The sequence below is a fragment of the Salvelinus namaycush genome, chromosome 31, assembly GCF_016432855.1.
Source record: "Salvelinus namaycush isolate Seneca chromosome 31, SaNama_1.0, whole genome shotgun sequence".
In the NCBI taxonomy this organism is placed as follows: domain Eukaryota; kingdom Metazoa; phylum Chordata; class Actinopteri; order Salmoniformes; family Salmonidae; genus Salvelinus; species Salvelinus namaycush.
The window spans coordinates 45,324,229-45,351,895 of NC_052337.1; the positions used below are offsets into that span (position 1 = coordinate 45,324,229).

At 46.3% G+C, this 27,667-nt stretch overlaps 1 protein-coding gene across 1 annotated transcript in view; it reads right to left on the reverse strand.

Moving 5' to 3' along the window:
* Positions 1-27,667, reverse strand: part of LOC120025639 (CBP80/20-dependent translation initiation factor-like) — a 138,781-nt gene that overhangs the window by 78,543 nt on the left and 32,571 nt on the right. Inside the window, exons 6-9 of the mRNA XM_038970184.1 lie at positions 26,865-26,969; positions 26,633-26,725; positions 26,231-26,306; positions 5,241-5,317 (exon numbers count right to left, since the gene is read on the reverse strand). Of these exons, the coding sequence (XP_038826112.1) occupies positions 5,241-5,317; positions 26,231-26,306; positions 26,633-26,725; positions 26,865-26,969 (351 nt within the window). The remainder of the gene's footprint in view (positions 1-5,240; positions 5,318-26,230; positions 26,307-26,632; positions 26,726-26,864; positions 26,970-27,667) is intronic.

The window sequence follows — 27,667 nt, forward strand, 5'->3', positions numbered from 1 at the left end:
GAGAGGCAGGACTTGCAGCGCGATCTGCGTCAGAAATAGAACTGCCTTCTATTTTAGCCCTTGGCAACGCATACGCTCGTTGGCGCGTGCGAGCGGTGTGGGTGCAATAATTGAATAGCATAGATTTCGAAATGTATTTAGCAGCGCACACGACGCGAGCGGTGTAGTCAGCCTGTTAGTCACTGACTATTACCAATGTGCTATGGTGAGAATGATTGTTGAGAGATCTCAATTTAAAAAACTATACAGAACAAAAATATAAATGCAAAAGGCAACAATTTCAAAGATTTTACTGAGTTATATGAACTGTAAGGAAAACAGTCAATTTAAATAAATTCATTGGTCCTAATCTATGGATTTCAAATGACTGGGTGGGTTTGGGAGGGCATAGGCCCACCACCCACTCAGATTTAGTTTTTCCCCCCACACACAGGTTACACATGGTCTGAGATTGCGAGGCTGGTTGGAAGTACTGACAAATTCTCTAAAATGACATTGGACGTAGTTTATTGTCGAAAAATTGTCTGGCAACACCTCTGGTGGACATTCCTGCAGTCAACATGCCAACTGCACACTCCATAATAACTTGAGACATCTGTGGCATTGTGTTGTTTGAGAAAACGGCACATTTTAGAGTGGCCGTTTATTGTCCCCAGCACAAGGTGAACCTGTGTAATGATCGTGCTGTTTAAGCAGCTTCTTGATATGCCACACCTTTCAGGTGGATGGGTTATCTTGGCAAAGGAGAAATGCTCACTAACAGGGATGTAAACAAATTTGTTCAGTATAAACAACAAAAAACACTATCGCTATCGAAGTCATTCCAAAGTGTAGGTTTTACAGAGCAAATTAAATGTGACCATACTATATCAATCATATACTGTATCAAAGATGCTATATAGGCCTATACACACATTGAAAAGTATGTGGACACCACTTTAAATCAGTGGATTCAGCTATTTCAGCCACACCTGTTGCTGACAGGTGAATAACATAGAGCACACAGCCATGCAATCTCCATACACACATTGGCAGTATAATGTCCTTACTGAAGAGCTCAGTGACTTTCAACATGGCACCGTCATAGGATGCCACCTCTCCAACAAGTCAGTTTGTCAAATTGCTGCCCTAGAACTGCCCCGGTCAACTGTAAGTGCTCTTATTGTGAAGTGGAAACGCCTAGGAGTAGCTCGGCCGCAAAGTGGTAGGCCACACAAGCTCACAGAATGGGACCACAGAGTGCTGAAGTACCTAGCGCGTAAAAAAAATAAAGTCTGTCCTCGGTTGCAACACTCCCTACCGAGTTCTAAACTGCCTCTGGAAGCAACGTCAGCACAATAACTGTTCGTCGGGAGCTTCATGAAATGGGTTTCCATGGCCGAGCAGCCGCACACAAGGCTAAGATCACCATGCGCAACGCCAAGCTTCGGCTGGAGTGATGTAAAGCCTGACGCCATTGGACTCTGGAGCAGTGGAAACACGTTCTCTGGAGTGATTAATCACGCTTCACTATCTGGCAGTCCGTCAGACGAATCTGGGTTTGGCGGATGCCAGAAGAACGCTACCTGCCCCAATGCATAGTGCAACTGTAAAGTTTGGTGGAAGAGGAATAATGGTCTGGGGCTGTTTTTCATGGTTCCGGCAAAGCACCTTAGTTCCAGTGAAGGGAAATATTAACACTACAGCATACAATTACATTCTAGACGATTCTGTGCTTCCAACTTTGTGGCAACAGTTTGTGTAAGGCCCTTTCCTGTTTCAGCATGACAATGCCTCCTCGCACAAAGCAAAGTCCATACAGAAACGGTTTGCCGAGATCGGTATGAAAGAACTTGACTGGCCTGCACAGAGCCCTGACCTCAACCCCATCGAACACCTTTGGGATGAATTGGAACGCCGACTGAGGGCCTAATCGCCCAACATCAGTGCCCGACCTCACTAATGCTCGTGGCTGAATGGAAGCAAGATTCCCAGATTTCGAGGTTACTATAACTACAGTATAAATATATTCTTATGTAATCATGTAAAGCATGCATATTCAAGATAGGTCGCAGCAGGCCTGTGGATATCTTCACAATTGCTGCAATCACCTGTGCAGAATCTTGAACGGCATTGATCACTTGCACCATGTACTTTTAATGTAATCTCAACTACAATCCAGGTGATTTGGTTCTGCTATTAGATTAATCTGTTGTATACAGTAAATAAACAAAATATCATATTTGACATTGGAATTTGGTTGTGATTGTAGATTGTTGAAAGTATAGTGATAACACATTGGAAATGCAACTAACTTTTGGCTGAGTGGGTAAATATAGGTTGTAATCTCATTGAGCAACGTCTCAACCAAATATTGCCCAATTATCCATGTTGAAATTACGTTGTGTGCCCAGTGGGTTCTGTCAGATCGTGTACAGAACGCCGAGTACACATCCATCACAGCGAGAGAGGGAGAGAGAGACAGAGGCGGGAGAGAGGGAGAGCAAGAGAGTGCGGGAGAGGGAGAGAAGAGCAAGTAAGAGATGAAAATGAGGGGAGAGAAGTGATGAGGGGGAGTCGGGGTCAGAGAGAGGGTGAAAGTAGAGGGAGTAAATAGAGAGCGCCACCACAGGGAAAAGTCAGTAAGTCAGCTAGCGCCACCACAGGGAAAAGTCAGTAAGTCAGCTAGCGCCACCACAGGGAAAAGTCAGTAAGTCAGCTAGCGCCACCACAGGGAAAAGCCAGTAAGTCAGCTAGCGCCACCACAGGGAAAAGTCAGTAAGTCAGCTAGCGCCACCACAGGGAAAAGTCAGTAAGTCAGCTAGCGCCACCACAGGGAAAAGTCAGTAAGTCAGCTAGCGCCACCACAGGGAAACGTCAGTAAGTCAGCTAGCGCCACCACAGGGAAACGTCAGTAAGTCAGCTAGCGCCACCACAGGGAAAAGCCAGTAAGTCAGCTAGCGCCACCACAGGGAAACGTCAGTAAGTCAGCTAGCGCCACCACAGGGAAACGTCAGTAAGTCAGCTAGCGCCACCACAGGGAAAAGCCAGTAAGTCAGCTAGCGCCACCACAGGGAAACGTCAGTAAGTCAGCTAGCGTCACCACAGGGAAACGTCAGTAAGTCAGCTAGCGCCACCACAGGGAAACGTCAGTAAGTCAGCTAGCGCCACCACAGGGAAACGCCAGTAAGTCAGCTAGCGCCACCACAGGGAAACGTCAGTAAGTCAGCTAGCGCCACCACAACACAACAGACATGTCCAACACCTATACAGTCATCTTTTCTAGGTACAGGAGACTCCCTTTTCCTCTGTATCCCTTACGCTCTTTCTGTCCCACTCTCTGCTTCTCATTCCGTCTCTTACAAAAGGTCAGGCTCCCCACAGAGAGGGAGGAGAGGACAACAGAAAATGACTGGAATGATTAAATGATGATACCTCTGTGTTCAGTCACTAGTACCTATACCCAGTCTCCCTCTCGCTCTGCTTGCCTCTGAGCTTATTGCACTGCTCCCACTCACAAGGGTTAATAAGGATATGACACTTAAGTCTTCTTTCTCTTTTTTCTTCCTATATGGCGTGTACCGCTCCCTCTACCTATCCCGGGGGTGGAAAGCAATGAAAGTAATAGCTGTGTTAATTTATGGAATGAATGGTGGAGCGTTGCTTTAATAGCAGGACTGGCGTGGGACTGATGCATTTTTCACAATATGACTCACTGTCACACACACCGTTATTACCGCACGTTAGCTGGGCCTGACGACGAGCTCTGTGAGGGGAGAAAGTGGCTCTGGCCCCGCCCTGAGAGAGATGCATTGTGGGTGTGTTTCTAGAGACAGCGGGCCGAAAGAAGACTGTAATAGCTGAAAATGTAGAGCGGGACTGTATCATTCCAGAAAAAGTAGTGAGTGAGAGAAAAGGAAGGAAAAAAGGGAGGAAATGAGGAGAGCGGTAGGAGAGAACTGGGCCAGGCGTTGGATGTGTGTGTGTGTGTGTATAGAAGTGTTGGGGGCAGTGCAGGCCTGAGTGTGTGTGCTTGAACACAAGTGTGTGGAAATGCTTGGTTGGGGCGATGGGGCCCACCCCTTGGCTGAACCTCCATTCACTCCTGCCTCTGCGCTGCTCTGTGGTCGGGGCTGGAGCTGGCTGAGGGTAATTACAGTTCTGCTCTGAAAGCCACAGCACTGCAGAAAGTATGGTCCAGTATGCACATATGGTCCAGTATAGAGCAATAGAACTGCTATATTTTTTTTTATTATTTACTCTCTGAAACTTCTAAATGTAATCATAGCCCTTGGTTGTCATACTCCAACCCATACAACCATGCAATTGCAGTACCTTACTGACATAAAAGGCAAACCACACAAGAAACTGATCCTTCCTCCTGTAGCCAGAGGCAACATTATTTTCTCTCAGTAAATATTAACAATACAAAAACACAGCCAGCCCGGCAGCCAGCCAGGCAGGCAGGCAGGGCACCAAGTCAAAGCCATTACCTGTGATATCTTCCAGCCAGTTTCTCTGTAGTCTATACTAGTATACTGTGATCTGGCCTCAGCAATATTTTAATTTAACCACAGCTATTTAACCACACAATCACTGTGAATCAATTATATACCACTGGTTTTAAAATAGTAGAAAGAAAGAGAGGAATACATAGAAGAGAATATAAAATAAGTTAACATTTCACTCTCTGGCTCAACTATCCTCCTTTCAGTCAGAGACGCAAATATTTTCTTTCTCAGTTGTTTCTTAGCAACCGGGGAGAACTTTCCAATGACGTCATGCGGAAACATTTTCAGAAGATTAAACTGCGATTAAACTAATTTCATTGAGTTAAGGAACGTTGAACGCTGCAGTGAGCAAAAGAACTGAGAGACAGAGGTTCATATCGACAGTCAAGTGTGACTGGAGATGACAGTGACTGGAGATGACAGTGGCTGCATCCCAAATGGCACCCTATTCCCTATAGTGGGCCTATAGGGGCTCCGGTCAAAAGTAGTGCACTATAAAAAGGCAATAGGATGCCATTTAGGACACAGCCCGTATCATTACACAGACCAGATACGTGAAGAAATAGACTTCAGTAAGATTTGTAAAAAAAACTAAATCTGCCTTTTCTGTCTGTGTGTAAGTGAGTCTGGGGGCAGGAGAATTTCTGCTTTGACTGGAGAGAAGAGTTAAGGGTTCTGGCCTGGCCTAGTGTTTCATCAGCGTTGCAACAACGTTCCAGGAGGGGAGAAAGTGTGTGTGTGTGTGCTTACCGTCGGTCGTTCCTCCTGCGACGGAAAAGCTTTTTGGTTTGTGCGATCTCAGCTTCGTTAGGCAGGGGCGGGAAACCCTGCAGAGCGAGAGAGAGAGGGAGAGGGAGAGACTTAGCAAAACACTTTCATCTAAAGCGAGTTACAGTGTGGGCATAGATTGTATGGTCATTGTATGCACAAACTGAATTTCTGAGTGATCTTTTCTTTAGCTAACATGCGTACTGTACATAACGGGTTGTCGTTAGATGGTATTACAGCCACGGATGGAAGTGACGCACAAATCGGCGTCATTTTTGTGTCTTTTCTCCCAAGACAGAGAGGAATCCAGCACCCCCCTCCCCCATGTCTAGTTACCACCTTCCCTGCCCCTCCGACAGCTCAGTCTACGCCCATGCAGGCATTGAGCGACGCATGGAACCCACCGCAAATTATAGGTCCACCTCACAACCTCCATTAAGGAAGGAAGGCAGAGCCACACAGCCAATGCAGAGCTCCTCTCCTCTCCTACCCTTAACTTCTCACAGGAATGTTGGCAGCCTACAATTTCCCCAGACAAGCTCTGAAAGAGGGGAGAAGGTGGGGGGGAGCACTTAGAAGCAGCGGGGAACCGGCTCCAAGTCAAGACAGCTATATTCCATATGTTGTGTGTGTCGGTGGATGTGTGTGTTGGAGTGTGAGTGTAATAATAATAATAATCATTTGGTGGGTGCTTATATTTGGCCTATTATTTGTACAATTTGGAATTGGTAATGTGTTATTATTATGTTTGTTTTTTTGCATATGCCAACTCTCCCTGAGTCACCCTCGGGGAGTGGGGTCACGGCAGGGGTCAGCCATTATCAACAGTGACCGTGGCGCAATCAGGGTTAAGCACTTTGCTTAAGGGCACAGACAGATTTTCACTTTGTCGGCTTGGGGATTCGAACTAGCGACCTTTCAGTCACTGGCCCAACGTGCCACCCCTGTGTGTGTGCTCTAAAGGAACAACTTCATCGCTTAAACATGGTGGTTTGGTTGTTTTCAGTCAAAACTGGTTTGTCTGGGATGGAACTAGTGTCTGGTGTTGTCATGGTTACAGATGGTCAACTACAAGTTTGAGGAGGAGGATGACTGGGGGGAAGGGTGTTCAAACATGTGTTTTTGTGTTTGCGCGTTAAAGTGCTGATAATGTTTGTGCACGGTTTGTGTGCCGTAATGTGTGTAACAAGATGTGTTGTACATTTCTGGGGTGGGTTCGTATTTTCTGTTTGACATGGAGTGTGTGTGTCTACAACTTCTCTCTATTCTGCCCCTCTGCTGTGACGTGGTATGGCAGTGTGTGGCTCCAGCCCAGGTTCCAACCCTGTTATCTCCCCATCAGCAGTGTCTGCACAGGAAGCAGCGGAAACGCTCACTCTTGGGCAGACACCCTCACTCTAAACCCCCACAGCCCCGCACTTTAATTGCACTTCAGTCAACAGAAATCAGGCGTGCCGCAGAGCCAGCCAGGGTAGGGAAGAGACAGGCACAACCCATTCCTCCAACCCTCCTAACACTAACCCATCCCCAACCCTTAATCTCATAAGAAACCACATCCAATAGGCTATGTAGCTAGCTGCACATGATGATATTGTACGATTATCAGACCCCTTGACTTTTTCCACTCTAAGTTACAGCCTTATTCTAAAACGGATTAAATCATGTTTTCCCCCTCTTCAATCTACACACAATACCCCATAATGACAAAGTGAAAACATATTTTTAGATTTTTAGAGTAAATTAATAAAAATATAAAAAATACCAGAAATATCTTGCTATGAGACTCGAAATTGAGCTCAAGTGCATCCTGTTTCCATTTATGATCAGTGAGATGTTTATAAGGTCCACAGTTGACAGTGCATGTCAGAGCAAAAACCAAGCCATGAGGTCGAAGGAATTGTACGTAGAGCTCCGAAACAGGATTGTGCCGAGGCACAGATCTGGGAAAGGGTACCCAAAAAAAGTATGAAGCATTGAAGGTCCCCACGAACAACATGGTCTCCATCATTCTTAAATGGAAAAAGTTTGGAACCACTAAGACTCTTCCTACAGCTGGCCGCCCGGCCAAACTGAGCAATTGGGGGAGAAGGGCCTTGGTCAGGGAGGGGACTAAGAACCCGATGGTCACTCTGACAGAGCTCCAGAGTTCCTCTGTGGAGATGGGAGAACCTTCCAGAAGGACAACCATCTTTAAAGCACTCCACCAATTAGGTCTTTATGGTAGAGTGGCCAGACGGAAGCCACTCCTCAGTAGAAGGCACCTAAAGACTCTCAGACCATGAGACACAAGATTCTCTGGTTTAATGAAACCAAGATTGAACTCTTTTGCCTGAATGCCAAGCGTCACATCTGGAGGAAACCTGGCACCATCCCTAAAGTGAAGCATGGTGGTGGAAGCATCATGCTGTGGGGATGTTTTTCAGTGGCAGGGACTGGGAGACTAGTCTGGATCGAGGCAAAGATGAATGGAACAAAGTACACAGACATCCTTGATGAAAACCTGCTCCAGAGCGCTCAGGACCTCAGATTGGGGCGAAGGTTCACTTTCCAACAGGACAACAACCCTAAACACACAGCCAAGACATCGCAGGAGTGGCTTCGGGACAAGTCTCAATGTCCTTGAGTGGCCCAGCCAGGCCCGGACTTGAACCCGATCGAACATCTCTAGAGAGACCTGAAAATAGCTGTGCAGCAACGCTCCTCATTCAACCTGGCAGAGCTTGAAAGGATCTGCAGAGAGGAATGGGAGAAAATCCCAAGCTTGTAGCGTCATACCCAAGAAGACTTGATGTAATCTCTGCCAAAGGTGCTTCAACAAAGTACTGAGTAAAGGGTCTGAATACTTAAGTAAATGTAATATTTCAGTTGTATTTATTTTTGCAAAACAAAATCTAAAAAACAGTTTTTGCTTTGTCATCATGGGCTATCGTATGTAGCAATAACAAGGCTATATACAGGGAGTACTGGTACAGAGTCAATGTGGGGTTAGTCGAGGTCATTTGTTCATGTAGGTGGGGGTAAAGTGACTATGCATAGACAAACAGTGAGTAGCAGCAGTGTAAAAACAAAATGGGGGGGGGGGGTCAACGTAAATAGTCTGTGTCCATTTGATTAATCATTCAGCAGTCTTATGGCTTGGGGGTAGAAGATGTTAAGGAGCCTTTTGGTCCTAGACTTGGCGCTCCGGTACCACTTGCCGTGCGGTAGCAGAGAAAACAGTCCATGACTAGGGTGGCTTAAGTCTTTGGCAATTTTTTGGGCCTTCCTCTGACACACCTAGTATATAGGAGGTCCTGGACGGCAGGAAGCTTTGCCCCAGTGATGTACTGGGACGTACGCACTACCCTCTGTAGCGCCTTACAGTCAGATGCCGAGAAGTTGCCATACCAGGCGGTGATGCAACCGGTCAGGATGCACTCGATGGTGCAGCTGTAGAACCTTTTGAGGATCTGGGGACCCAAGCCAAATCTTTTCAGTCTCCTGAGAGGGAAAAGGTGTTGTCGTGCCCTCTTCACGACTGTCTTGGTGTGTTTGGACCATGATAGTTCATTGGTGATGTGGACACCAAGGAACTTGAAACTCTCGACCCGCTCCACTACAGCCCAGTTGATGATAATCGGGGCTTGTTTGGCCCGCCTTTTCCTGTAGTCCATGATCAGCTTCTTTGTCTTGCCTACATTGAGGGAGAGGTTAATGTCCTGACACCTCACTATAGGCCTACCACTGTTGTGTCGCCAGCAAACTTAATGATGGTGTTGGAGTCGTGTTTGGCCATGCAGTTGTGGGTGAACTGCATGGCCAGTTCCATGAGGGGCCTCAGTGTTGAGGGTCAGCGTGGCAGACGTGTTGTTGCCTATCCTTACCACCTGGGGGCGGCCAGTCAGGAAGTCCAGGATCCAGTTGCAGAGGGAGGTGTTTAGTCCCAGGGTCCTTAGCTTAGTGGGCACAATGGTGTTGAACGCTGAGTCAATCAACAGCATTCTCACATAGGTGTTCCTTTTGTCCAGGTGGGAAAGAGCAGTGTGGAGTGCAATTGAGATTGCGCCATCTGTGGATCTGTTGGGGCGGTATGCAAATTGGAGTGGGTCTAGGGTATCTGGGATAATGCTGTTGATGTGAGCCATGACCAGCCTTTCAAAGCACTTCATGGCTCCCGACGTGAGTGCTACGGGGCAGTACTCATTTAGGCAGTTTACCTTCACTTCCTTGGGCATAGGGACTATAGTGGTCAGCTTGAAACATGTAGGTATTACAGACTCCGTCAGGGTCTGCTCAGTTGTGCACCGGGGTCTCCCACTCCTCTTTCTATTCTGGTTAGAGCCAGTTTGCACTGTTCTGTGACGGGAGTAGTACACAGCGTTGTACCAGATCTTCAGTTTCTTGGCAATTTCTCGCATGGAATAGCCTTCATTTCTCAGAACAAGAATAGACTGACGAGTTTCAGAAGAAAGTACTTTGTTTCTGGCCATGTTGAGCCTGTAATCAAATCCACAAATGCTGATGTTCCAGATACTCAACTAGTCTAAAGGCCAGTTGTATTGCTTCTTTAAATCAGCACAACAGTTTTCAGATGGGCTAACATAATTGCAAAGGGGGTTTCTAATGATCAATTAGCCTTTCAAATTATCAACTTGGATTAGCTAACACAACGTGCCATTGGAACACAGGAGTGATGGTTGCTGATCATGGGCCTCTGCACGCCTATGTAGATATTCCATAAAAAATCTGCCGTTTCTTGCTACAATAGTGATTTACAACATAAACAATGTCTACACTGTATTTCTGATCAATTTTATGATATTTTAATGGACAATTTTTTTTGCTTTTCCTTCAAAAACAAGGACATTTCTTAGTGAACCCAAACTTTTGAACGGTAGTCTATGTACAAATATTATTAGTGTTTGCTTCAGCCTGCCTGAAGTGCCTGATGGCCAGGTTTTCATACTATTCTGAGACTATTCTATTGGTTCCATTGCACCAGGCAAGCTCGATCAAGCCCAGTTAAATTGTCTGAAATGATTTCAAATAGTATTTGAACCCTGGTCTGTTCAGACGTAGCTCATTCAGAAGAAGTGAAACTTTCTAGAGGCCCAGACCGCAGGAGGGTGGGGTTCCTTCCCAGTCAGTCTCCTACCCAGAGTCCCCAAGCCAGGCCAGCAGTATGAAACCCTAGAGCACTAAGAGGATCATACCTGGCTTAACAGAGACACGCACACAGCACTGAGCCATTCACTTACACATAAAAACCTTCATAACTCCACTTTAGGTTACACATTTCAGACATAGTCTGGGAGAAGTTAACCAACAAAATTAATGTTGCTGTTCTTTCGAATTTACTTCCCCACCCCCTTCTCCCTCTATCAAGTTTTCTTCCTCTGTCTAACTAAGCTGCTGTGGTGGTGCTGGGCTCTGATTGGAGGCTGATTGGATACAGATGTGCGCGGAGGCTGGAGGCAGGGGAAGGCCTTTGTAGTGTGGCATGGTGGTAATACGAGCCTGAGACACGCAGCAGAGAACCACAGGAACAGAGGCCCAGCCCCAAGCAGCTAGCCCCGGCCAGATAGTCTTGCCCCGGGGAGTAAGGCAGGAGGAGAGGGGATTCAGAAGGAAAGAGCGCCACCACACCGGGGTGGTCAAGATGAAGGGACACACAAAGAGAGAGTATTGCCAGCCCACACCCCTGGGTCTACACAGTACCGGTATGACAACACTACCAGACAGCCAACACAACCATCTAGTTTTATATTATGAAGTACCCCGGATCCCAGGTCAGTTAGAGGTGTACACAAGTACATTCTGGTGGGTAAGCAGAGGAGATACCCGTGTAGTTATCCTTCTACGGAAAATAAACACCGATCAGTGCCAGTAATATTAATTCATAATAAGTCTGCTTCATTCAGCATTTAACTGGTTAACTTCAGAGAACGCTCGGAGCCAGGGAGACAGATAAAAGATGGGGAAAGGGGGAGAAAAAGTGGGAGGGAGAGAGGCAGAGTTGCATGTTTAGCTACTGTTGTTTTCCTGTAGGATATCATTAGCTGTAATCCTGCTTCCAAATGGTTACCAGATGACTATCTCAACTCCAGTATACTCACGCAGTCATCAAAGCTGAAGAAAAAATGCAAATATTTAGAGAAACGTTAGCCAGGGAGATTTGGGGTTTGCATGGGAATCTGCCGTGACTCATTCCATCATAACTTAGAGTTTTAAGTGCCGTAAACAAATAAAAAGCCCATTTTAAATAGACAAACTCAGACATGGACGTCAAGACTATTGTCTTCAGACCGGGTCCTGTCTGTACTCCTGAAGCGTCTTTTAGACTATGCCGATTGCATTTGGGTGTCTTTCATCAGTGCAGACAGAGGACCAGACTGATCAAAGAGGTGTGTGCTCAGCACGCCCCCTTCCCCAGCCAGGCAGTATGACCTTTGACCTAGCAGCAGACATAGGGAAGGAGCCTTGGAGGGCTCTGTGGACGTGACGACGGGCCATGGGCTTGTGTGTGTGTGTGTGTGTGTAGTATGGAAACATCACCAGGTAGCGCACGTACAGCACCACATTCCAGGGGCTGGGGTTCAGGGGTCAAGAGAAGGGGCTCCAAACTCAGACAGTAACAAACCTTCAGAACATTGAATGTATGACCATGACAACTGTTGTGGAAGAGAAGCCATAACAAGTCATATGCCACCGAGAGCAAGGAAGTCTGTTATAACACAGTTGATGGAATGGAAGTCAGTCTGGTTGAGGTGACTTCCTCTAACCCCTTACTGTGTAATTATCCTGCTAGATTAAGCTTCATTCACAAAGCCTACACTCCATTGTTCAATCTCTGCTTATTTATGCTTGTTTGGCCTCCCTACAAAAGCAATAAATTGAGAAAAAAAATGACTTAATGTCATTACAGCATGTATTATTTCTAGACTATGGCCTATACAAATTCACTTTCTTTTTGCCGCCTCGCGGTGAAAAATGTGATACGGATATGCCTTCCTCTCTGGGCAGGAAGGAAAACAGTAAAAAAAAAAAACACACACATAAACATGTTGAGTCTTAAAGCTGAGATCCGCAGCAGCCATGTTTTGGGCCATGTTCTCCACAGAACAAACACAGTGTCTTTAATTGTTATTGGGGACAACTGGAACTGATTGACGACCATGTCGGACACATGGAAATTTGTCCATAGAGTGTAGAGAGCGAGTAGGGAGAGGGGGAGAAAAGAAGAGAGTGAAAGAGGGGGAGAGAGAGACCGAGAGAGTGACAGAGCGCGAGAGATTCTTAGCCACAGCCACTGGAAAGAGAGCTGCTACTGGGAGGGAGGAAGGAAGGGGAGCAGAGTCAGGGCCGTCTGATAACAGACCTGATTACATACTGTGTGTGTGAGAGAGTGTCGCAAGCAGCCAGCCAAGCAGCTATATTCCATTTGCTGCTGCATCTTGTACCTCAGGCGGCAGCCATTTTGTAATCTATCTTTGCAGACTTTCCTCTTCAGGGGACCTATAATCAATTACAAAAGGGACTGAGGGGAATGTGAATTATAAAACATTATCTTGCAATTACTGCTCTGTCCTTTATGTCTGCATTAAATGACTGTTGTTCAATGAGAAATAATGACATATTCCAACACTGCAAATACAATGTATGATATCCTAACAAGAATGAAGTCATACACAACCGGTCGAAAGTTTTAGAAAACCTACTCATTCATGGGATTTTCTTTATTTTGACTATTTTCTACATTATAGAATAATAGTGAAGACATCAAAACTAAACTGCGTTTATTTTCAGCAAACTTAACATGTGTAAATATTTGTATGAACATAACAAGTTTCAACAACTGAGACATAAACTGAACAAGTTCCACAGACATGTGTCTAACAGAAATGGAATAATGTGTCCCTGAAGAGGGGGGGGGGGGGTCAAAATCAAAAGTAACAGTCAGTATCTGGTGTGGCCACCAGCTGCATTAAGAACTGCAGTGCATCTCCTCCTCATGGACTGCACCAGATTTGCACAGTTCTTGCTGTGAGATGTTACCCCACTCTTCCACCTGCAAGTTCCTGGACATTTCTGGGGGGGAATGGCCCTAGCCCTCACCCTCCAATCCAACAGGTCCCAGACGTGCTCAATGGGATTGAGATCCGGTCTCTTCGCTGGCCATGGTAGAACACTGATATTCCTGTCTTGCAGGAAATCACGCACAGAACGAGCAGTACGGCTGGTGGCATTGTCATGCTGGAGGGTCATGTCAGGATGAGCCTGCAGGAAGGGTACCACATGAGAGAGGATGATGTCTTCCCTGTAACGCACAGTGTTGAGATTGCCTGCAATGACAACAAGCTCAGTCCGATAATGCTGTGACACACCGCCACAGACCATGACGGACCCTCCACCACGATCCCGCTCCAGAGTACAGGCCTCGGTGTAACACTCATTCCATACGACGATAAACGTGAATCCGACCATCACCCCTGGTGAGACAAAACCGCGACTTGTCAGTGAAGAACACTTTTTGCCAGTCCTGTCTGGTCCAGCGACGGTGAGTTTGTGCCCATAGGCGAGGTTGTTGCCGGTGATGTCTGGTGAGGACCTGCCTTACAACAGGCCTACAAGCCCTCAGTTCAGCCTCTCTCAGCCTATTGCGGACAGTCTGAGCACTGATGGAGGGATTGTGCGTTCCTGGTGTAACTCAGGCAGTTGTTGCCATCCTGTACCTGTCCCGCAGGTGTGATGTTCGGATGTACCGATCCTGTGCAGGTGTTGTTACACGTGGTGTAGCGCGGTCTTAGGCCCTGGCCACATCTGCAGTACTCATGCCTCCTTGCAGCATGCCTAAGGCACGTTCACGCAGATGAGCAGGGACCCTGGGCATCTTTCTTTTGGTGTTTTTCAGAGAGTCAGTAGAAAGGCCTCTTTAGTGACCTAAGTTTTCATAACTGTGACCTTAATTGCCTACCGTCTGTAAGCTGTTAGTGTCTTAACGACCGTTCCACAGGTGCATGTTCATTAATTGTTTATGGGTCATTGAACAAGCATGGGAAACAGGGTTTAAACCCTTTACAATGAAGATCTGTGAAGTTATTTGGATTTTTACAAATTATCTTTGAAAGACAGGGTCCTGAAAAAGGGAAGTTTATTTTTTTGCTGAGTATATGAAATAACACATATGGAATCAGTTAGTAACCAAAAAAGTGTTAAACAAATCAAAATATATTTTGCCTTGATAGCTTTGCACACTCTTGGCATTCTCTCAACCAGCTTCACTTGGAATGCTTTTCCAACAGTCTTGAAGGAGTTCCCACATATGCTGAGCACTTGTTGGCTGCTTTTCCATCACTCTGCGAACCGACTCATCCCAAGCCATCTAAAATTGGGTTGAGGTCAGGGGGTTGTCATCTGATGCAGCACTCCATCACTCTCCTGCTTGGTAAAATATCCCGGAAATGTGTTGGGACATTGTCCTGTTGAAAAACAAATGATAGTCCCACTAAGAGCAAACCAGACGGGATGGCGTAACACTGCATAATGCTCTGGTAGCCATGCTGGTTAAGTGTGCCTTGAATTCTAATTAAATCACAGACCGTGTCACCAGCAAAGCACCCCCACACCATAACACCTCCTCCTCCATGTCTCACAAAGACACAGCAGTTGGAACCAAAAATCTCCAATTACACTACAGACCAAAAGGACACATTTCCACCAGTCTATTGTTCATTGCTCGTGTTTCTTGGACCAAGCAAGTCTCTTCTTCTTAGCGGTGTCCTTTAGTAGTGGTTTCTTTGCAGCAATTCAACCATGAAGGCCTGATTCACTCAGTCTCCTCTGAACAGTTGATGTTGAGATGTGTCTGTTACTTGAACTCTGTGAAGCATTTATTTGGGCTGCAATTTCTGAGGCTGGTAACTCTAATGAACTTATCCTCTGCAGCAGAAGTAACTCTCGGTCTTCCATTCCTGTGGCGGTCCTCATGAGAGCCAGTTTCATCATAGCGCTTGATGGTTTTTGCGACAGCAAAAATGTTCCGTTTTAACTGACCTTCATGTCTTAAAGTAATGATGCTTGAGCAGATTACTTGAGCTGTTCTTGCCATAATATGGACTTGGTCTTTTACCAAATAGGGTTATCTTCTGTATACGTCCCTACCTTGTCAGAACACAACTGATTGGCTCAAACGCATTAACTAAGAAATTCCACAAATTAACGCATTCCAAGTAACTACCTCATGAAGCTGGTTGAGAGAATGCCAAGAGTGTGCAAAGCTGTTATCAAGGCAACGGGTGGCTACTTTGAAGAATCTCAAATATAAATTATATTTTGATTTGTTTAACACTTTTTTGGTTACTACATGATTCCATATGTGTTATTTCATAGTTTTGATGTCTTCACTATTATTCTACAATGTAGAAAATAGTCAAAATACAGAAAAACCCTTGAATGAGTAGGTGTTCTAAAAACATTTTGACCAGTAGTGTAAATAACTTATTGTTCAAACGACAGAAACATGTAATGAAAATATGCAGAGGGGTTCTCAACAAAAAAGGGAAAGTGAAAGAAATGAACCAGCTCTTTAACTCTTTTTCTTCAGGACTTTGGGCTACACAGGCATAGAGCCAAACAAGCTTTGTTACTACAGCACTTGTTACTATTCCTTTTTTTATGCGTTTTGAGATGAGGTCTGCGATCCAAATGACACCTTATCCTTTTATAGTGCACTACTTTTGACCTGGGCTCTGGCCAAAAGTAGTGCACTATATAGGGAATAGGGTGACATCCCTCCCAGTTTGGTAATCTTATACTAGGACTCATATCTCACTGCCTCACCACTACCCCCTCTCTGGTCCCGACTCTACACATTGCATGTGTACTGTTGGACCATGTTGCTTGTAACCAAGCTGACGCAAACAGAACTACTTTTCATCACTGCCTGCCACGGTGAGTTCCTCAGCTCGGAGGGCATCGCTTGTTTACATATCTCTCCTCTCTACCCAGGCCAGGCCCAAGTCTTACACATTCCCCCCCTCATCTTTCCCAAGCCATTGTAAGGCCAAAGTCTTGAAATGCAAAACCGCCAAGAAGTCATTCATATTGGCTAAAAATAGATCACAGATGCTTTCATTTCGTCTCTCACATGAAGTGTACACTACACTATACAGATATCTGTTTTGCTTGTCTTTGCCCATTTCAAACCCGCGCTAGTCTTTCATGTGTAATGCATGTGGAACTAGCACTGTAACTTGACACATCACTAAAGCGAATGGCCCATGTTATCCAACTGGTGCTAGCCAACAGGCAGCACAGAGCTACACAGGGTCCTGTACTCCACGGACGTTCCTTCTCCCGAGTACAGACGTCGGTCCAAGTTTCCCCTCTGACCTCACGGCTCACATTATTTCATTAAGTGAGGTATTCCCGGAGCCGAGACGGCAGGCGGGCGAATGGAGGCGCACACGGGAAAGAGAAGCGTCGTCGCTCAAACCAAAACAGGAAGCGCTGTGGAATGTCTTTCCACCACAGGCCAGGCAAGTCCTCCAATAGGCTACCCGCTCTGTCTCGCAGTCCAAACCCTGGATCAACTGGGGGAGCGGGTGGACACATACAGACGCACAGGGATGCACACACACACACACATGCAAACACACACAAACATTATACCCGTACAACCTCATTGTGTGCGTGATTGTGTGTGGGCAGTGAAGGGATTACAATGCCTCAGCTATAAAAACCAGACTCTGGCAACCTCAAAGACCCCAAAAACATTTGACCGTTTTGCAAAAAACAGCCACCACCTAGCAACACCAGCTAAGTTCTACTTTTACTCGGGATCCCGCAAGTAACAACTGGACCACAGATCTTGATGGGTGAGAAAATGAGGTATGCTTAGAACTGGTGGAATAATCAAGCATTACAACACACCAGTAAGAGTCATTATATTCCAAAAGCATGGATCCAAAGACCTGCAACACAGCCAGCCAATCACCGCTCCAATCAGCACTAGTCTGTCCCATCAGATAGGCCTGCTGGATGGATGAGTCAGAAATAAGGATAACACAAAAATGTGAAATCTAAACATCCACTGCCTCATCTCTCCTAGACGGATATTACATTTCTATACATTACCGTGTCTGTCTTGATCCCTTTCCAGAAGGTCTGTTACATAACCTTGTCTGTCTTGATCCCTTTCCAGAAGGTCTGTTAGAAAAACTCAACTCTGGAGTCAGGACTGAGAAACATCAAATGGCTTATTATTCTCAGGCTCTCATCTAATTGCTTATTATTCTGTCTTCAGGCTCTAGTCTAGTCTAATGGCTTATTATTCCCAGGCTTGAGTGTTCAGTATCTAGTCTAGTAGTCTAATGGCTTATTATTCAGGATCTAGTTTAGTGGAATGGCTTATTATTCACAGGCAGGGACCCTATGTTCTCTGTCTTTGTTCTCTGGCCAATGGTCACTGGATGCATAAGAAGCCATTATGAGTGGAGCAGCCAGTCTAGTGTCAGGACTCAGGCAGCGATCCGTGGATTAAAGACAATGGGGAGAGAGAGACTGCTGGAGGACTGATACTTTTGTAGAGGGAGTCGAGCAGTGCTTTGCTGTTCTTCAGTTCACTCAGTCAGGCCCGGGATCAGGCTGTCGTCACAATGAGAGGCTGTAAGATAACACCCCCCCCCCCCATACCCCAGTCCCCGCAACATGCAAAGTGTTGGTCCCATGTTTCATGAGCTGAAATAAAAGATCACAGAACTGTTCCATACGCACAAAAACCTTATTTCTCTCAAATGTTGTGCACACATTTGTTTACATCCCTGTTAGTGAGCATTTCTCCTTTGCCAAGATAATCCATCCACCTGACAGGTGTGGCATATCAAAAAGCTGATTAAACAGCATGATTATTACACAGGCACACCTTGTGCTGGGGACAAAAGGCCACATTAAAATGTGCAGATTTGTCACACAATGCCACAGATGTCTCAAGTTTTGACGGGAGCATGCAATTGGCATGTTGACTGCATGAAAGGCCACCGGAGTTGTTGCCAAATAGAGAAATTAACATTAAACTACCATAAGCCACCACCAATGTCGTTTTAGAGAATATGACAGTACGTCCAAATGGCCTCACAACCATGTGTAACTACGCCAGCCCAGGACTTCCGGCTTCTTTACCTGTGGGATTGTCTGAGTCCAAAGTATTTCTGTCTGTAATAAAGCCCTTTTGTGGGGGAAAACTCATTCTGATTGGCTGGGCCTGGCTCCCAAGTAGGTAAGCATATGCCCTCCCAGGACCACCTATAGCTGCGCCTCTGCCCAGTCGTGAAATTCATAGATTAGGGCCTAATTTCTTTATTTAAATTGACTGAATTCCTTATATGAACTGTAACTCAGTAGAATTGTTACATTTATATTTCTGTTCAGTATACATAAACAAAGAGTTATAAAAATAACCATAATTATTTTGTGGTATCCAGTTGGTAGTTAGTCTTGTCCCATCACTGCAACTCCCGTACGGACTCGGGAGAGGCGAAGGTCGAGAGCCACGCGTACTACGAAACACGACCCAACCAAGCCACACTGCTTCTTGACACAATGCCCGCTTAACCCGGAAGCCAGCCACACCAATGAGTCGGAGGAAATACCGTAGAACTGGCGACCGTGTCAGCGTGCATGCGCTGGGCCCGCAGCTGGAGTCGCTAGAGCGCGATGGGACAAGGACATCTCGCCGGCCAAACCCTCCCCTAAGCTGGACGACGCTGGGCCAATTGTGCCCCATGGTCGTCCCGGTTGCAACCCGCTGCGACAGAGCTTGGACTCGAACCAGGATCTCTAGTGGCACAGCTAGCAACTGCGATGCAGTGCCTTAGACCACTGCACCACTAGAGGCCCCATATGAATCAGTTTTAACTAATGGTTATAACTAATACACTTGAATTCTATTAATGGATGATGTTTAACGATTGATTAAATTGTATTGTGTTGTTGGATATCTTATTGATCAGCCTGGGAGGCAGAGAGAGAGAGAGAACAAGACACTGCCTAATGGGCCCATATCTGACTGTCATATAATCACAGAGACACACAGTAGTCTGGTAGTCTGGTTTGGCAGGGGCACAGAGAGGGGCCTCTATAGCGGGTGGGCGGGTGTGGCCCACACAGACACTATGTTTACCTCTACCATCCACCCGTCAAGTCCTTCTCCCCTCCTCTCTCTTTCTTCCCCCTCCGTGTCCCATCGCATCCACGCAGCTCCTCTCGTCTCCCTCCATTCCTCCCATCTCTTTCTCTCTCTCTCCCATCTCAAATCAGGCCAGTGTGGTTTGTCTGGTTTCCAGTCTCATAAATACAGGGGAAGGAGGATGACCCAAAATGGGGATCGGGGGGCCATGGCGTGCAGGATATCCAGAGCTGCGTCCCAAATGGCAAACTATTCCCTTTAGTGCACAACTTCTGACCAGGCTCCATAGAGCGCTGGTCAAATGTAGTGCAGTATAAAGGGAATAGGGTGCCCTTTGGGACAGCCCAGGCCAAGCTCCCACTCCCCACAGGGGAGGTACCTCCAACAGCCAGACTGACTGACTGACTGACTATTATGATGCAATCGTCCTCGGTCTGGCCAACCAATAAGATGCCCAGGATCAGACCACCAGAAGTGATGATTATGGAGTGGAAAGTGTTGATACGCATAGTCCCAGATGTCTTACATTCATTCATGAACTTGGATGTGTTGTTAAATGTCAAAGAATTTTGATGTATATTATATTGAGGTTTGGCGTATAAAGACATAATACATAAAGAACTAACGAATGAATTCAGACACAAAAATGGCAGCGGGGAAAACAACAGTGATTGAGTTTGAGTGCCAAATACATTGTGTGTGTGTCTGTATACACATCTCCTCCAGAGCATGTTCCCTGATCCCTAAAAACAGTTCTTCTGTGGTCGGTCACTGGGAGAAGAGCGAGCTCTCTGCTCTCCTCGCTGACTGACAATGGCAGGAAAGGAGTAGGACGGGGCTGCTCGCCGCACTGACCTCCACATTGTTCCACTGTGGACGTGAAAGAGGGAGAAGGAGGAGGACAAGAATGGAGGAGGGAGCAGACCCAGGCAGGCCTGTGTTACATACCAGCCCCAGTTAGAGTCATGAGGGCTAGCTGGCTGGCTGGCTGCACCGAAGACTCCTGCTCCGGTGCACGTAGACCGGGGGGGCCAGCCAGTCTGAGGAGACGTCTTTGGTCTGGCCCTCTGGTCGCTTTGTTCAGCAGGAAGGAACCAGAGCGGACGGAGCGGATGTGTCCTCAGTAACTCTGTGGTCCCTGCTCGGGCACCACCGGTCAGCCCGCCAGGCCCCTACTGACTGGCTCAGTACCAAAGCACCACCAGAAAGAGAATGTGCAGGAGGGTAAGCCTCAGCCTGGGGCCAGATTAGTTTGTGTTGATCTTGTCAACTCCTATGGTCATTGACATGACAATGACCATAGGAAGTGGCAAAACAGAAAAAAAGTGATCTGGGATAAGGCTATCAGCCTTCCTCCCTCCTGGGAAAACAACCAGCCCCACTGAGACTGAGGCAGAAGACAGGGGAGAAAAACTACAGTTGATCTACTATAAGCTCCCACTGCACCTCAGTGCAAGACTGTAGTCCCTGGTTCAAATCCAGGCTGCATCACATCCGGCCGTGATTGGGAGTCCCATAGGGCGGCGCACAAATTGGTCCAGCGTCGTCCAGTTCTGGCCGGGGTAGGCCGTCATTGTAAATAGGAATTTGTTCTTAAAATGACTTGCCTAGTTAAATAAAAACATAAAAATCAGTTTAGTCTTCATCAGGGGTCAGCCAATCTCCACCAGGCTTCGGTTGATAAGACCATTGAGAGTTAATGAGAACAAATGGAGCGACGGACAGGAGCGCACACCGGATATAAGCACGCTTCCACGCAAGTACACGGAAACAGACGAGCCGGCTCTCATGTCAACGCAAAAACAGAGCCCTTTAAGCCACGGGAAAAGAGAGAACATGATCAAATGCGAGTAACACCCATTGAAATCAAAACGGTGCCGGAGGACTTCTGCACACAAGTCGCAGTCGCACAAACAAGCAGGGTTCACACACTTTGACAAATTTCCATGACCAATAATTTGCTGCGTCTATGCATACATGAAAAAGTAAGCATAAATGTGGTCTCTGATCCCACTTATCATCTCCTGGCGTTGCTCCCTTCAGCAAGTCACTTAACGACCCACAAAGTTGAACAGCAGCATTGTTAGGCTACCGTACAAAACACATGGTCAAACACAGCTAACAGCTAACACTCCATCGGGAAAGCTAATTGGTGTGCAGTGCAGGCTTTTGATCCAGCCCTGCTCAAACACACCCGAGTCAGCTTATCAAGGTCCTGCTGAGCAGATGATTTTTTTAGAACGTGGTGCGTTATAGCACGGCTGGAACAAAAGCCTGCACATCCAGTCGCTCTCCTGGGGGATGGTTGGCCACCCTTATATAAAATATTGCAATAAAAACACTGTCTTCTTAAAATAATTCCCCCTTTCAATGAATTGGACAGCATGGGAGTTGTTTGTCAATTAGGCTATTCTAAAAATATTTATTTAACATTGTCAGAATAACATGGCTACTGTTGAAAAGAGGGGAACCCCAGCTTTGTATTTCTCATCTCCTAATATTCCGTGCTTGAGACATTGTTTTACAACCGAAACATGTAGCACCTGTCCCGTTCACCTTCTGCACGTCGGCCATTTGAGGTTATTAACGAATGCCAGCGGAACGTTTTTAGGACATAGCGATGACGTTAACACATGCTAATAATAGCTAAATAGTCGGAGAGCGAAATAACTAGCCAGGGTACAAGCTATCTAGTTAAGAGTCTGTTGTCTATAATTATTTTATAGGCTACCTGCTGCTGCAATGTCTCCCTTGCTCTCCGTCACCAACTGCCCATTCACATTGGCACACATACTCTATGCAGGTGATGCACATACAGTGCACACGGAGACATGCCTATGACGGGTCATTCTGATCATGGCTGATATGTAGATTTTTACACGATTGACACATTATTTAAAAAGTTTCCCTAAATGAATTACATGAACCGATTTTAAACATATTTCCATGACTTTTCTGATTGTATTATTTTTTTTCGAGGCCTGGAATACACAATTTCCAGATGGCCATGATTTTTCGAGGACTTATGATCGTACGAACCCTGAACAGGGCAACTAGATGTTAGGGTACTAAAAAAAAGTACATATTTACAGACACAATTATCTGTCCTACCCAGTACCACACACACACACACACACACACACACACACACACACACACACACACACACACACACACACACACACACACACACACACACACACACACACACACACACACACACACACACACACACACACACACACACCACACACGGTTTAATTTCACAGACAGACCAATGTATGAAAACACGTCACAACAAATTCAGTTGTGTGGATGGGTTGTGTTGTTGACATGCATGCTCAGAATGCCCCAGAGCACACAGACGTATAGGCCTGTCACAATAACACATCTCCTGTTGACATCAGCCGCCAAATGCACATATAGTTGTGTATGTCACAACAGCACGTCTTCGGTTGACATCATCTGCCCAATGACTGAGCTGTCCGTCCGTCTGTCTGTCACTATAAACTATGGGAACATGAGAGGGGTCCCTGCCATGCCCTGCTTTTAAAGCTGACCTGATGTAAACCATCTCTGCTAGGGTAAGGGTGGGTGGGACCACATGACACACACCCACTCCCAGTGTAAACTATGTCAGGAGCGGGAATGAGGAGCGGGAACGGGCTTGACTCATTTTTAAAATGAAGCGCGTCTCACTCCAGCACCAGGGATTCATCCTGAAAGAATCTAACATGTCTACACTGTCATCGTAACACAGGCGCTAGGGTCGGGAGGGGTGAGTGTGTGGAGCAATCAGCTGCATTCCAGGGAAGCTAGCAGGGCTCCCGAGGGACATGTCTTGCAGAGATGTTCTCCCTCTCGGAAGTGACTGAGGAAGTGGTGGAGGAGAGGGGGGTTGTGGGTTACGTAGTCTCTTGGCCCAGACTACCCCCTGGAGTCTAAAGGGTGAAGACTGTGGAAGTGGCAGGTCACTGTTGACTAACTGGTCTAGTCAGTATTACATTAACACACAGAGTTCTGTCTGCACAGAGTGTCCCTGTTCCCCATTGCATTGCACTCAGGGCCAGGTTCAGACATTAGGCCCACATCAGGGTTGTGTTCAGTAGGGCACGCTGTAGCAAAAAACATTTTGCAACAGACCAAAATCTGTGTTGTTATTGGATGATTTCAGGTAGTACCTCACTGTTCCAAAACATTTAACAGTGTATCCCTACTGAACACGGCCCAAAGCTGCACATACGACGAGCCCTACTCCTATTCACGATTCTGATTCGCAGGATGTACACACGTTCTAGCCACACACACAAACGTGACACTGACTGCCCTTCACCATCAGGGAGACAGAGTGGAACAAACATACAGTAAGCTTCCTTCCTACGCCAGCAGCACGCCAGTCTCCTTCCAAAACATTCGATGTGTCGCTTTACCGCCATTCTGATTTAGACTTGTGTGTTTTGGATCATCGTCTTACTGCGTGGCCCAGCTGCACTTCAGCTTCCACCACCATGCTTGACCGTTGGTGTGAGGTTCTTACTGTGGAATGCACCATTTGGATTTCTCGCCAGAAATAACAGCACCCATATTGTCCAAAAAAAGTCAACTCTAGTTTGCCAAAACTAGCACCTGGATGATCGTCAAGACTCCTGGAAGAATGTTCAGGCAAGTCAAAAGTGGAACTTCTTGGACGACATGGGGGTCCCGTTATTCCTGCCCGAAAACCAAACGCTACATTCCACATTTCGAACGTCATAGCAACAGTCAAGCGCGGTGGTGGTATAGTGAGGGTTTGGGGAAGCTTTGCTGCCTGGACGACTTGCCATCAAAGAAACCATGAATTCTGCTCTGCATGAGATCATTCTAAAGGGGAATGTCAGGCCATCCGTCCGTAAGCTGAAGCGCAGCTGGGTCATGCAGCAAGACTATGATCCAAAACACATGAAAGTACATCAGAATGACTGAAAAGAGGCACATTTAAAGTTTTGGAATGGCCTAGTCAATGTCCAGACCTAAACCCGATTGAGATGTGACAGGACCTGAGACGAGCAGTTCATGCTCGAAAACCCACAAATGTCAGGTAAAGCAGTTCTGCATGGAAGATTGGGCCAAAATTCTTCCATGCAGGAAGTGTTCAGTTGCAGGCATTACAGCTAAAGGTGGTACAACCAGTTATTGAGTGTAAGGGGGCAATTACTTGTTCACACAGGGGCATTTGATGTTGCATAATTATTTTATTAACAAAGTTATCTAAATGTTCACTCAGGTTCCCTTTATCTAATATTAGGTTTTGATTGAACAAAAATATGCAGAGAAAAACAGAAAAGGTGGAAATATATTTTCACGGCATTGCACACACAGAGCTCCAGTCAATCACAGAGGCTTAGCGGCCTGGCGTGGTCTGCTGCTATATTTAGTCAGGTTATCAGTGAGGTAAACCCAGGGAATGACTGGCTGGACCTGGTCATAGGATCCTAGCAGGGGACAATAAAGAGCTCTATGTGGCTGTGTTACTAAGACCAACAGAGGGCAATTGGCATCAGACCCACTGAATGTCACTATTGACAAACACTGTGAGGAAAACAGGACTGGCATTGCCAGGTCTCATGATAAATAGTATCAGGTACTGCAGAGTAGAGGAAGCATGATCATAAAACACTAACATTCAGTCATCTTGAGGAGGTACTGTCTTTGGTCTATTTTCTACTTTCTTGGCTATGATTTGAGTTTTACTTTCAGGGTCATCTGCATCCTTGCAGTCACAGTTCCTTCCTTTACGTTGTTGTGGGGCGTCTGTGTATTTTAGAATGCAGTCAGGCAAAGGAGACGGTGGTCACAATGAAACGATAACAATAGCCTGGAGACTGGCTTGGCCTGGCGTGGGATGGCGTCATGGCTGGCTGGCTGGCAGGGCTGTGACGTGGGCAGGGGTGGTGGGGGGGGGGATGTGTGTGTGTGTGTGTGTGTCCTGCCCTGTCCTCATGACCCTCCAGTGCCAACATCCTGCCCGTCAGCAGACCACTGCAGAGCAGACAAACCCGACTGGCACACAGTGACGCAGTACTGTAGACATGCAAGACCCAACCTAGTTGTATCTGTATCCTATTCCTGCCAGCAATAATTGCCCCTTGGGATGATTCAAGTTGACTGAATTGCATTGTTTTACAGTTATCTTGGCTACAGAGCTAAAGAAAGTTACACCCCCATCTTGGTCGTAGGGATGTGTTCTATTTAGGGTTTTCAAGCGTTAGTAAGATAGATACAGAGATCCAGCAAAGGTTAAGTCTCATCAGCACTACAGTGCTTTGGGATGAGGATGGATGGAACTTACCTCGAAACTACCACAGGGTGGCAGTAAAGGGACACCATTTCACCACTAGTAGTCAGTCCACTCACACAAGAACACTCAATACCTTTCTTTCACTCAAGTACGGTTGTTCAATCTTCTAACCATCAGGTGGAGCTCCCTACCAACAAGTAAGTTTATGGTCTTGATAGAAAGCAGAAAGAGGATTTTTATTTATTTATACAATTTTGAACCTTTATTTAACTAGGCAAGTCAGTTAAGAACAAATGCTTATTACAATGACGGCCAACTGGGGAGCAGTGAGTTAACTGCCTTGTTCAGGGGGCAGAACGACATATTTTTTTTTTTTTTACTTTGTCAGCTCGGGGATTCGATCCAGCAACCTTTCGGTTACTGGCCCAACGCTCTAACCACTAGGCTACCTGCTGCCCCTATAGAGGACAGAGCTACAGATAGAAGATTTGATCTACAGAAGAGGAGAGAGATAGAAGATTGGTAACTTACAGTGAGGCCTGGCAGGAACTGCTCTAGGTCGTTCAAGTTGATCCCATCGTCACACTCAAACTTGCCTTTCATCATCCTGAAAGACAGAAACAGACACACAGATGGAGACAGGATGAACAGGTGTGGTAGATTGGGCTCTGATCGGGACTTCCTTATACAGTGGGCTGTGGCTCAATCTCAATTCATCTTTCCTCACATCCCCTTTCCTCGCCTCCTTCTCAAAAGTCATTGAAGAAGGTTTGAGGTGGCGGGACCCTTGGACCTTCTCCAATATGGTCGAGAAGGATGTGAGGATAGGTTGTGAGGAATCGTGGAAAGACTCATTGAGATTGAGCCTACGCCCAGTACTGAGGCTGAGAGAACTGGGGCAGGAAGAGTCTAGCAGAGGCTACAGACACCTACAGTTCTAAGTAGTAATGGAATGGACCAGCATCATCATTGTCATGTTTATCCCATGGAAGAGGATCAATGGGAGGGATGAATGGGCTTTCAGATCTGCAAAGAGGAAACATTGAAGGGTTAGGGCCAAGGGAAAATGGTAGCGAGTGAATTAGGAGTGACCATGTTCCTCTACGTTCAAGTCTAGGAGCCTTTTTTATTTTATTTTTTTAATTGAGGCTGAAGATGCACTGACCCCTCTCTGTCGATGTGTGGAAGGTGCTTTGGTGTTCCCCGGAAGGGTTTCCTGTGGAACTGGCTGAAGTCCAGCTTCTCAGGCTGGAGGTCCCACGTTGCCCCCCTACAAAAACAACACAACATAGGTGAGGAAGATGACACGACAGTTAATACACTCAGGCTGGACGCCCAACTACAACACGGGACAGGACGAGGTCTGTTAATAGCAGGAAAGACATCCACTGTTCTTAGAGCATAAACTGTGAAGTCTCCATTTCCTTTCTACAAGACCATCACTAACTCCATCTACTCTACCATCTGCCCACTTCTCTAAGGCCCCAAAACAAGACGTGGGATCATCCATTTAAATCACCCCTGATGCCAAGCTGCCCCCTAATGATGCCTATAGGCAGCCTAGCTACTTTAGGAACACCCCCTGAAGATGCCCGGTCATCCGAACTACTTTAAATGACCCCACTGATGATGCCCGGCTAATAGCTCCTTTAAAACTCTCAGTCAGACGACGTTACCATATGTTTCACAGTGTGCCGATTAAAACGTAAATCACAAAATTTAAAGAGTGGCAGTTTTAATCCAGCCATTACATTAATCTATCACGAATCGGATACAGAATATAAAAACTTGTTGGTAAGCAAATACAGTCCCTGGTCACGGAAAAAGGGGGGGAAGTTTCTGACTGATCCAATTACAGCTTTGTCGTAGTAACAGGGCGGGCTTCCACTGTGTGTGCGTGGCTTCCTTCCTTCTATGCCAACGTGATTTAACAACCTCTCGGAGGAAAAGTTAACATGGCATTACCAT